At 38.5% G+C, this 11,875-nt stretch overlaps 1 protein-coding gene across 5 annotated transcripts in view; it reads left to right on the forward strand.

The window, feature by feature from the left end:
- Positions 1–9,134, forward strand: part of ckap5 (cytoskeleton associated protein 5) — a 33,855-nt gene extending 24,721 nt beyond the window's left edge. For 4 of the 5 annotated variants that reach the window (XM_028449100.1, XM_028449103.1, XM_028449104.1 and 1 more), the window contains 11 exons: positions 1,618–1,791; positions 1,867–1,987; positions 2,305–2,484; positions 3,052–3,239; positions 3,895–3,970; positions 4,054–4,242; positions 4,483–4,620; positions 5,153–5,236; positions 5,324–5,483; positions 6,073–6,194; positions 7,528–9,134. In XM_028449100.1, coding sequence (XP_028304901.1) covers positions 1,618–1,791; positions 1,867–1,987; positions 2,305–2,484; positions 3,052–3,239; positions 3,895–3,970; positions 4,054–4,242; positions 4,483–4,620; positions 5,153–5,236; positions 5,324–5,483; positions 6,073–6,194; positions 7,528–7,794 — 1,699 coding nt within the window. In that variant the 3' untranslated portion in view covers positions 7,795–9,134. The remainder of the gene's footprint in view (positions 1–1,617; positions 1,792–1,866; positions 1,988–2,304; positions 2,485–3,051; positions 3,240–3,894; positions 3,971–4,053; positions 4,243–4,482; positions 4,621–5,152; positions 5,237–5,323; positions 5,484–6,072; positions 6,195–7,527) is intronic. The other variant, XM_028449102.1, reaches the window with a different exon arrangement.
- The last annotated feature ends 2,741 nt before the right edge of the window (positions 9,135–11,875 follow it).

Here is an 11,875-nt window from a genome sequence, read left to right on the forward strand (position 1 = left end):
GGCAGCAATGTAACCTGTTAGAATGTAGTTTAATATACTTTGTGTTAGAATGTAGTTTAATATACATTGTGTTACAATGTAGTTTAACAAGCAATGTGTTGTGGGTGAAGCTTAATGTCAGAAGTAAAGGAGGTATAGCAGCTGTTTTTATTTTTCCCCTTTTGATTTTAGACAAATATTCCATATTTTCTTATGGGGCTGCACATTATGGATATTTCTAAAGTGGATGTTGCTCCACATTGAACATGCAAATTAACTCTAATAGTTAAAAAAAAAAAAAAAAAATCTATAAATTAAAATGCTTTATATATTTGATAAATTAAATATGTGATAACCCTGTGCTTTTAGAGCAGTGACACTGAGCAATCTACATCGTTTATATAAACTCCATTGATTGAATTGTTTATCGTTGTAGATTCGGTATCACTTTTGAGACCCAGGAATTGAACGAAAGCCAGATCACAGTATGATGATGATAAAGCTGCTGTTAGAAACTAAAGGAGTATCCATGACAACAGTTTCAGCAAAACAAACAAAAGTTGAAGAAGGATTTGTGTAAGGCAAGGCAAATTTGTTTGTATAGTGCATTTCATACACAAGATAACTCAATGTGCTTTACATGATCAAAAAGTGTAACAGAAAACATTCAACAGCTTAAAATCTATAAGAACATTAAAGTCAGCAACTCAATCATACGCAGTAGAGGAAAAAAAGTGCCTTTAACTTTGATTTAAAAATGTTCACATGTGATGCTGACTTCAGCTCTGCTGCAGTTTGTTCCACTTCTTTGCAGCATAACAACTAAACACAACATCACCATGTGTACTGTCCTTAAAACTGTACATGGCAAATAAAACATTTCTGATTCTGATTTTGATTTACTGTGAGCTCTGGGCTCCACTATCTGACCTGTGTTCATAGATCTGAGAGACCTGCTGGGTTCATACCTGACTAACAATAACTCGACACATCTGACATCATCCATCCATTTATATTGCAACTTTAATTTAGTGTAAAACCTAAATACACAGAGAGGGTAACAGTTTATTTCAGAAAAACTTCCTGGAAAAATGAAAAAAAAATCAAAGTAATTTAGGTTCTCATACATTTCCTTGTGCTGCTGCCTTAAAAAGCACAAACTACAAAAGCACAAATAGTAATTAAATTCTAGATTTGAGTGTTTGTGCAGCCCTATTGTTAGTCTGGGAGGTGTAGTTAAATCCTATTTCATTTTCTGAGCAAATTGTGGTGATGTACATTTTGTTTTTCCAGTAATGGGAAACTAATTGCTCTTTAAGGAAGTTGTCCTGCAGATATGTATGTGTTAAAATCCTGTAAGTGCACTGTGTACATTTTTAAATGTGTAATTATTCCAAATGCGTTTTTATTCCTTTGCCACATGCTGTGAATGTTTATAACAGATCAGTGCAGATCAGCTCCAGTTTAGGCTGAAATTGAAATAAAACCATCACATTATTAAAGCTTTGATCAAATGATTGTTTTTCTTCTTCTAGAAATCAACTTTCTAATTTGTAAAGGGTAAAAACCAGTTAAGACGGGAGCTGAGTGGCACTGATCGATAAGGCACACGTCTAAGTTTGTTTTTTCTCCCTCCAGCCAAGCTCGTCAGAACGCACATCACAGCGAGCCTTCCCACCCATTCATCCCAAAAGAGTTCCAGTTGGATTTGGACATGATCGAAACGGACCAGAGTGGCGTGTGCGAGTTGCCTGATCTTGTCCAACACGAGCTTGATGAGCTTGATGAACCCATAAATCTCCCCGAGCCAAAGTAAACGCAGAGCCACACAAACTGAGCAGAAAGGAGAAAGCCAGTGTCTAACTGCTGTAACCGTTGTGTTTGCAGGTTGCGCGCCGTCTCCCCGCACTTTGACGAACTCCACAACAGCACGGCCTCGACCATCAACTTCGTCATTTCACAGGTGGCAAGTGGGGACATAAACACCAGCATCCAGGCACTGGCACAGGTAGGATACTCATCACACACACATACTCACACTCTTACATTCTGGCAGGAAATAAACATATCCTGGTTTTAAGGCTGGAGCGATATGCATTTTTCCTCAAAATGATGATACGTGAGGTAATCAGGAGTTACTGGGAAGAGTTGCATCATGTGGATGTTTGTCTTGGGTGGTAAAAGGACAATGAGTCTTTCTTTAAACTTTTGGTGTAGTCCAAAGTCCTGTTTGGTCTCAGGATTGGTTTAGTTTGATATGTGTGAGTGAGACTAGCTTTGTTGTTGGTTTTTGATGACTAATTAAATCCAATTGTGTTTTTTCAGATTGATGAGGTCCTGCGACAGGAGGACAAAGCTGAGGTCATGTCGGGACACATCGACCAGTTCCTCATCGCCACCTTAATGCAGCTCCGTCTCATCTACAGTACACACATGGCAGACGACCGGTTAGATAAGAGGGAAATCATCAAACTGTACTGCTGCATCATCGGGAACTTGCTTTCTGTGAGTAGCTTTCAACCTGCTAGATCACGCGTGTCAAACTTAAAGCCTGGGGGCCAAATCTGGCCCTGTAGAGCATCTAATTCGGCCAGCTGGAGAATTCAGAAAAAACATAAATCATTGTGGAATTCAGTTGTCGATATCTCAGTCCCTCCAAGATACACAATTCCACTGAAACTCCAATGCTTGTCACATGATGGCAGTCATTTTTATTCAAAAATTGTTAAAAAGCACCTAAGTTTTCCAATACCATGCAATTTTTCTCAAATTATTCCACAACATTTTCCCAAACTCAACATAACTTGGTCACAAATTTAAGAGAAATTAAAAGTAAGATCTTGCAGGATACTGGATATTGTCATGCCTTATATATTTTATATATTATTTATATGTGGATGTGCAAAATGAGGCACATTAATGATGAAATTACTCTTTTACTCACCTGCAATCTGTGGCCCACTTGGAATCGAACTGCTCCTGCCCCTGAACTAAAATGAGTTGGACACCCCGGTGCTTGACAAATACTGAGATGATTCTCAAGCATCTTTCTGAACTTTGTGCCTCCCACAGCTCTTCGCCATGGAGGTCCTGGCCAGAGAGGCTTCAGTGGGTGTGTTAAAAGACTTGCTGCATGGCCTGTTCACGCTCATGTTGGATGGGAGGATGGAGGACATTGAGGATGGACAGCAGGTCGTCAGGTCTGTCAACATGCTGGTGATCCGAATCCTGGAGAAGTCGGACCAGACCAACATAATTAGGTCAGTAGTTGTTAAGATTACGACTCACCAGCTGTCAGAGAGCTGAAGAATGTAGCTGCTATCATAGAAAAACATCCTCAATTATGTAATAAAAGATAAATGTCTTGACAAATCAGACATTTTCAGTATATTTTACTTGTTCTCTGTAAATGCTAATTACAACTATCTGTTTATATTTTTGTTCATGGAGTGAAGTATTTAATTTTGGTCTGTTGACCTGCCAAAGGGAGTTTGATGCTCCAAACACTGTTGAAATGTTGAGGTTTCAACATGAAACACTTTTCTCCTAATGTATGCAATTCTTTCATTTTCATTAGATTTTATTAAAAATCCCCCTTGCGTTTTTATAAATATATTTTATCTATTACATACCACTGACCATACACCAGACCTACAACATTTAAAACCATTTGTCATAATGTTTTAGTGAAACTAAACATTTAAAGATGGTTAATTTAATACTAAAACATTATTAGCAGTATTTAACTTTACTAAGCACTAACTGCATCTCTTAAATGTATTTATCATTGGTGAATAGAGCTCCTGAGGGCCCCTCACGTTGTCCATGAGGGCTACCGGGTGGCCCACGGGCGCCGTGTTGGTGACCCCTGATTTGCAGTGTTTAAGTTTCCTCTTTCGGTCTGTTCCTTTGCAGCGCTTTGCTTGTGCTCCTCCAGGACAGCCTGATTACCACGGCCGGCTCGCCCCTGTTCTCTGGGGCAGTGATAAAGGTGAGGCTTCTCTGGGAACAATGTAGCAGCGTTGAGTATTGATAAGGGTCTGGCTGAGCGTCTCCTCTCTGTGTTCTGTGCAGTGTTTGTGGAGATTGATCCGCTTCCTTCCAGAAAACATCAACAGCCTCAACCTGGACCGCATCTTATTGGACGTCCACAACTTCATGAAGGTTTTCCCCAAAGAGAAGCTCAAGCAGCTCAACAGCGACATGCCTCACCGGACCCTGAAGACCCTCTTACACACGCTCTGCAGGTTGACCGGGGTCAAGGTAACACTCACACGTGCACATGCCACTGAAAATTTAAGTGCACAGCAATATAGTAACACACATTTAGTAAAAATAGTGTCTTTTATAGAAAATGTAAACTTTATTGAAGCTAATAAATACTTTATATTAATGCTGATTTTGGCACTAAAAATTTGACTAAGCTAGTGAACAACAGACTAAAAGGAATGGCACCAAATTTAAATCCATGATCATTTTCAATGCTCATTGTGTGTGTTACAGATTATGGACCATCTGTCAATGATTGAGAATCGCAACGAGTCTGAGTTGGAGGCTCACCTGAGGAGGACATTCAAACACTCGGCACACCTGTCAGGAGGGAAGAATGACCGAGGCAACGAGAAAGGCGGCCTGCGCACGGTGAGCAGCACGGGAGAGGACGGCCACACATTTACACCACTGTAGGCAGCTGATTGGTTAGTTTAACAGGGTTCCCGCGGATCCTTAAAAAGTCTTAAAAGGCATTAAATTCATGAATCTAAAAATAAGGCCTTAATTGTCATTAAAAATGATTTATTTTAGGTTAACAAAATTGTTATATCTTGATTTTATTTGTGATTAATAGCCTCTGTAAAAAAGAACTATTTATTTCGCACAGATGCAACCAGATAAAATTTTCACTCGCACACACAAAATATACTTGCATATGCGACCATTTTGGTCGCAGTCTCGAGCCCTGCAACATACAAATTTTTTTTTTTTTTTTTTTTTCCCAAACTCTTTAGGTCAAAAATGTTTTGTTTGGATCGCAGTAACAAAGAAAAATAAACTTTTTATGTATTGGGTAAATGTGAGACTGGGGGTCATAGCAGGTTATTAAGGGGTGATGGTGTCCTGAAGCCTGTAATGACTGTCACTTCCTGTCTTTGACTGTGTGTGCTTCCATTTACAGGACGATCGCCTGTCCAAGGCAAAGGTCAGTGACATCTTGACTGAAATCTTTAAGAAAATCGGCTCCAAAGAGAACACAAAAGAGGTCAGAGGTCATCCATCCCAACTGCAGTTCAAAGCATCACTTTTTTTAAGTCCCTGTCTTAACATCTGCTGACTTGTTCCTCCTCAGGGTCTGACGGAGCTTTACGAGTACAAACAGAAGTACTCGGACGCCGACCTGGAGCCTTTCCTCAAAAACACCTCCCAGTTCTTCCAGAGCTACGTGGAGCGAGGCCTTCGCATCATCGAGTCAGAGCGGGAGGGCAAAGCTCGCATTCAGAGCTCAGCAGGTGAGCAGTTTATTTATTAATATCCTTCATTAATCAAATGGATGTCATCAGGTATAAAATAGATTTGTCAAGAGAGACCTGGGGGAGGAGTAACCTAGCAGTTGGACATACTAGAAAGTAACAGAAATTAGCATCACGGTCCCCACAGTCATGAAATTTCTGGAAAAGTTATGGAATCTGGAAAAAAGCAATTTTCCAGTCTTGAAAAGTCATGGAATTTTTTTGTAAATATGGCCTATTTTATTTTAATGTTTAAAATATGTTAGCCCAAAGATGTTAAGCGTTATCTCAAAGTGAAAGTGCTGCACACTGGCAGCATCACTGAGCGGGAATCACGAGATTTCACAAATTCACGCAAATTCACTGTCCGCCTCATTTATAAAACTATGCGTAGGTAAGATCACTTCAGCTGGCGTACGCTAAAATCCAAGAAATGCATATGCAGAGAAAGATCTTAGCGCTTCAGAACCAAGTCATGGAAATATGGTAAAATCATTGTGAAAAAGGTTAAGGCAAACAGTCTGGTCTAGTGTGTGTTGCTCTGTTGTCATTATTTCTGGTGTGTGCGCGTGTGTGTGTGTGTGTGTAGTGATCCAGCAGCATAGCATTGACTCTGGGCTGAGCAGCAACTACGAGGAGGTGAAACCAGCCGTTTACTACGAGAGACTGAAGATCCTCAGACAAAGACAAGGACTGGAGAACACAGCCAGGGTTGGTTTACTCACAATTTTGCTTTATAGCCGGTGTAAATAATGACTGACAGGGAGAAAGTGTCCTGATTGAAACTAGAAACGCGTCTGACCCCATGGTTGGAAAAACCTTGCTTTAGGTCATTTCATTACATTTGTCTGAAATATACACTTCCATAGTTTCATCTTTTTAGCCTAATGTAACCTTTTGTATATTTTAATACAATTCCTTGTTTTGCACATATAAATATTAAGATTAGTCTTCACTCTATGGCAGGGGTCACCAACACAGTGCCCGCGGGCCTCAGGTAGCCCACATGGACCATGTGAGGGGCCTTCAGGAGCTCCTGTCACCAATGAGCTCCATCTTTAATCTGATTTACTTTCCAGGATTCAGACTCATAAAGTGAAATACAGATATAGTTAATATTTAGTAAAGGTAAATACTGCTGCACATGATGAAGTTTTAGTATTAAATTAACCATCTTTACATTTTCACTGATACATTCTGACAAATGTTTTTAAATGTTGCAGATTCAATGTACAGGTTGTGATATGTTATATATAATTATATAAATACAATCATTTTTTTAAAATGCAAGGTGGATTTTACAATTAGTTAAAAATTGTTGGTAGCTAGCAAAATAGTAACATGGGTCTATTTTATTTAATGTAGAAAAAGAAACGATTGAATAGAGAAATAAAGTGTTGCATGTTGAAACTTAAACATTTCTGACCTTTCAAAGAGCCTGCTAGCCTTCATTATTATTTTACCCTCGAATTAAAGTGAAATGTAAAAAATGCTAGAAAATGTAGCATTCAGACTGGTAGCCCTTCAGACTAGGGCCGGGACAACGCGTCGACGTAATTGATGGCAAAATATGCGCGCCAATGCATCTTCACACACACACACACCTTATGGTATTTTATTTTTTACTGAATGCTACCTCTGACCCTGCATTATTTTGTGCTTTTATATTCTTTCTTTAACTCGATTTTGGAATTTTGAGTTGAAGACTAATAAATATATTGCAGTGTTAAGGACTTTGTTTTTTTAATTTTAGATATGTAAATCAACATGTATAAATGACTTTAAGTCAATTAATGGGGAGATTATCGAATCAAATCAAACTGGAAAAATTGTTAGATTAATCAATGCATCGAAAAAATAATCGCTTGATTAATCGTTTTAAAAATAATCGTTTATCCCAGCCCTACTTCGGACTATACATTACCTATGAAGTAGCTCACAGTTTCAGGAAGTTTGGTGACCCCTGATCTATGGCTTTGCTAAGAAATATAAGCAGCAGTGGTGTGTGTGTGTGTGTAATGATTTTTTTTTTTCTGCTCTGCAGCAGCAGGGCGTGGGCAGCAGTGAAGACGAGCCTCAGCAGCGTCCTGCCATCTCGTCTCTGCTGACGTCCAAACCGTCCGTGGCCTCGTCCACAGACATGCTGCACAGCAAACTGTCGCAGCTCAAAGAGTCCAGAGAGCACTACCAACAGGAGCACAACACACACTCGCACTCCCCCACACAGACGCACACGCGCTCCGCTTTGCCAGCGACCAACCTGGACGACCTGAAGAAGCGACTGGAGAGGATAAAGAACAACCGGCAGTGAAGTATCTGAGTAGTAGGACGCTGCCACAGCAGCCATCTTTGAATCACCCTGTATGTTACTCATGATCTGAAATGCAACACACACACACAGAGATTTCACCTGACTCCATCCACTGTGCCTGTACATGAGCCGATTGGATCCAAACACACCTGTAAAAATCATTTACATCCAAATGAGTGTTTTCGCTCTGATTGTTGGATGTTTTCTTTGTGACGTTTGTCTTATCCTGTCCTCCTTCGCTTCCACTTCCTCTTTAACCTCCATCTTATTTTATCCTCCTCCAGCACGTGTACATATCTCACCATGACACCATGTTCTCTGCCTCACTCCCGTGGATGTAAAACTGAAATCAGTAAAATAGTTTTCTCAAAACTCAAGGGAAGTAAATGTAAGGTGATATTTTGATTTAAAAGTAAACCATCTACAGTCAAGATCCATTTTTTTGTCTTGGATCAAAGCCACACCGTAACATTGGTCAGGTTAGGTACTGATTACAATATTCACGACATATTTCAAAGGATTTCAGTGACATTGGGAGTAAATATGTTGTTCGTTGATGATTCATGGCCTTTTCGTGTGCACTGGTGCAACGGTATCTGATATTCTTCACACCACACAGTGGAGAGTTTCTAACTAAAACAATAATTTAACGTTTGTTTCTTCATAGTGATGTGTGCAAACAACTGCTCAGATGTAAGGAAACACAGGAAATATGTAAAGTCTGCCTCATGACAGGATCTCTGTTTAAAGGACCTTGGTAGGAATGTAATGGATGAGAAGCTGTGGTTGGACAAACTTTCACAGAAGGAAACCAATACAAACTATACACACAAGTTCATACATCCATATCTCTCAGAATTGCAAAATGTGAACATTTGGGATCTTTGTCCTTAAAGTGATCAATAGGATTATTAGTTCAACAAAATCTCTGCAATGTTTTTAAACATATGAATACCACTTACTGCATTTATTTTAAGGTCTTTACTTGGTTAGTGTAAGAAAAGTAGCAGCCTATCACATTTTACTGTTAAACTCTGGGTGTTTCTCACACCACCTGCTCTTCCTTTTCTGCTACAAACCAAGTAGACAACATTTCAGGGTGCTCCTCCTGTCCTGTGTGGGTTTTACCGGTTTATTTTGTTGTTATTTTTTTACTCGCAGCGTTGAGCTTGTGCAGGCATTTATCAGGTTGTAAATATTGTATGCATAGTTGTGCATTAAGGTTTCACTAACCGAGGAGCAGGACAAGTAGATCCGTGGTCCTGTTCAGAGGCTGGAGCTGCATGAAGTCACTGAAGGTTTTTATTTTTCCTCTATAAATAAAGTTTGAATTAATGAAACCACTGTTTAATATCCTTGTTTTTCTGATGACGATGGCCTTGTAACTCTTCTGGTGTGTAGCTGAATGTTAAGTGAACATTTTTTTGTATTTAAACATCAGTACTAGTCCTGCATTGTTACTCTCGGCTTTCCCTACATAGACCATTGTGAAAAATGGTAATAAAGTCTGTTTAAAAAAAACAACAACCCAACTATTTCTTTATTCTAAGAAAATGATGCAAACTCACCAGCAGCTACAGAAAACTAGATTAGGAGAGGCAAATAAATAATGCTTAAAGGTCCAGTATCATGCTATTTTTTTTTTTATTTTTTTTTTTAACCCATCTCCATTTGTTTTAAGAACCCCAAAAACATTATTTGAGGGGTTTTTTTCCCCAAACTGTCCTGTTTTCCAGAGTTTTAGCTCTCTGAAAAATCAGTTTAATGACTCTTCTAAAAACGGGCTGTTTTGACGCCTTCATGTGTGAGTAGGCGTGTCTATAGACGCAGACGCCACAACAGCTTTATCGTAGCGATTTTCTTTCACTGTCCACACTTATTATTTTCAGCCAAAGAACTGCACATTACAGTAAAACACATGGCTATTAAACAGTTATTGTGTGTGATTGTGAGTTTGACAAAAGCTGCTCCACGGTGTATCACAACGGCAGGAGCAGCTGAGTAAGTCAGCTGTTTTAGCAGTTTCACACTCACCGTAGCTGCTACTTGCTTTCTTCTTCTCTCCACTACTGATTACAGGAGTAGTCCATTCAAGATGATAGTCCACTGTTTAGTCCAACCGCTGCGTTGCATTGGGTCACAAACATGTCAGATCATGTCAAAGGCGATACCAGGCTATATAACGGTACTAAAAATGGAACTGATTGTAACTTTAGTGTATGTAGCTTTACATATATGACAAAGTACAATGTATATTCTATATTAAATTGCAGTGTTTGTTTTTTCAGTGAGGTAGTTTGAGAGGGAGGAGCTCACGTTCTTATATGTAGGAGGAGCCAGGATTGTCAGGAGGAGGAGTTTTTCTTACGTGACGACACCAGGCGTGAAAAATCCAACTCGCCCGTTTGGAGCTGATTTTTTACAAAATGTGGAATAACAAGGGAGGGAGGGAACAGAATTTCTTCAACTTTTGCCATCTGAATGAGGCTAAAGGGATGTATAATGTATAATACCACCCCTTTAACAGTTTTCCAATGGAGGCCAATACATATAGGACATGATGTAAATATAAGAAAAAACAATACGTGCAATATTTGGTCAAACTGTTTTATTGGTGTTCGCAGTGCTTTATTTTACCAAAAGTAAAAGAAATGAGACAAAACCAATACTCATAATTTAACACCAGGTGGCAGCAGAACGCCACTAATTAGCTGATGTCTACCTGACTTGATGTAGTAAATGTATTTCTTTTACTAATATATGTCTTGTATTTACTCAATAGAGTGTTAACTTTGTTCCATAACAGCTCTCACTTTTAAGGTGTGATGACTGTAAACCCGCACGTTCAAAATAATTAAATAGATTAAGTAGTTTATTCTCAAAGTTATAGAAAAAGTTCTACTAACTTAATTTTGTCAAGTTGAGTAAATGGGACTATATATATTTTTTTACAAGTAAGCATAACTTAAAAACACAACTTAATAGAATTAAGTCATTTATTATTATTTATTTTCATTAACTGTTATCAAAAAGTGCAAGTAGTCATCTAACCTTTTAAGTTCTGGAAAATTTTGACTTTTAAGTTAATTAACTTAAAAAAAAAATTGAGGCAATTGATTGCCTTAATTTCTTTGAATTCTGGTAACTTATTCAGGTTTACAATGAGTTAGTTCATGATTTCCACACTGATGTTCATGGTCATCAAAGTAAAGTATCAAAGTTTTCAGTCTTTGTAGATTGAGTCAAATTGTCTTTATTTAAAGCGTATCATACAATAGTTGATGCTGGAGTTACAGTTGTGCTTGAAGATGTTCCACCTTTCCTCCACGAGACTTTATTTATAGCCTGAATAGTTGTTAGTCTGGACCATAAAACTTTATCTGAAGTTTTATACATAAGGCTGACATTATTATGTCATGATGCCTGTCATTAGCATGAATAAAGTGTCATAAAGGCTGTCCTTAAGTGTTGTATAAATTATGACACCTTTTGAGCTATGTTGGCATACCTTGGTCAGGTGGAAGGATCTAGTGGGGTTAGGGAAAGGGCCGGTCTACCCGCCAGGCAAGCCAGGCGGCCGCCTATAGGGCACCATCTGCTGGAGGGGCACCAAATTGTTAAAAATAATTTAAAAAGGTGTAATAAATGTGAAACACACCCTTTACAATCACTGTACATGTTTTCTCTTAAGTGAATATTTATATAAAAAATATGTAACTATACCTACTAGTTTTCTGCCCATATTTACTTATTTTATTCTAATTTTTGTTCTATTCTATATATTTCCATTGTGTTGTTTGCACATTATGTTCTTTGGTTTTAAGAGTTGTGTTACTGACTAGTAAAACCAAACAGGAAAGTAGAAATTTCCTTGTGCAGAAACTTTTATATTTTATTTTAACTTTTGATTGCACTGTCTAGGTTACAGTAACGAACAACACTTAATTACGTTATGACATGTCATAATAATGACAATGTATTATCAGCCTTTTTCATACCCCTCAAATAAAGTGTTGAGATGAGATGATAGATGTATTGGTCAGACATAGATCGTGTCTCTGTCTCTGGTTAGTCTTTATGG

The sequence above is a fragment of the Gouania willdenowi genome, chromosome 6 (genome assembly GCF_900634775.1).
Source record: "Gouania willdenowi chromosome 6, fGouWil2.1, whole genome shotgun sequence".
NCBI lineage: Eukaryota > Metazoa > Chordata > Actinopteri > Blenniiformes > Gobiesocidae > Gouania > Gouania willdenowi.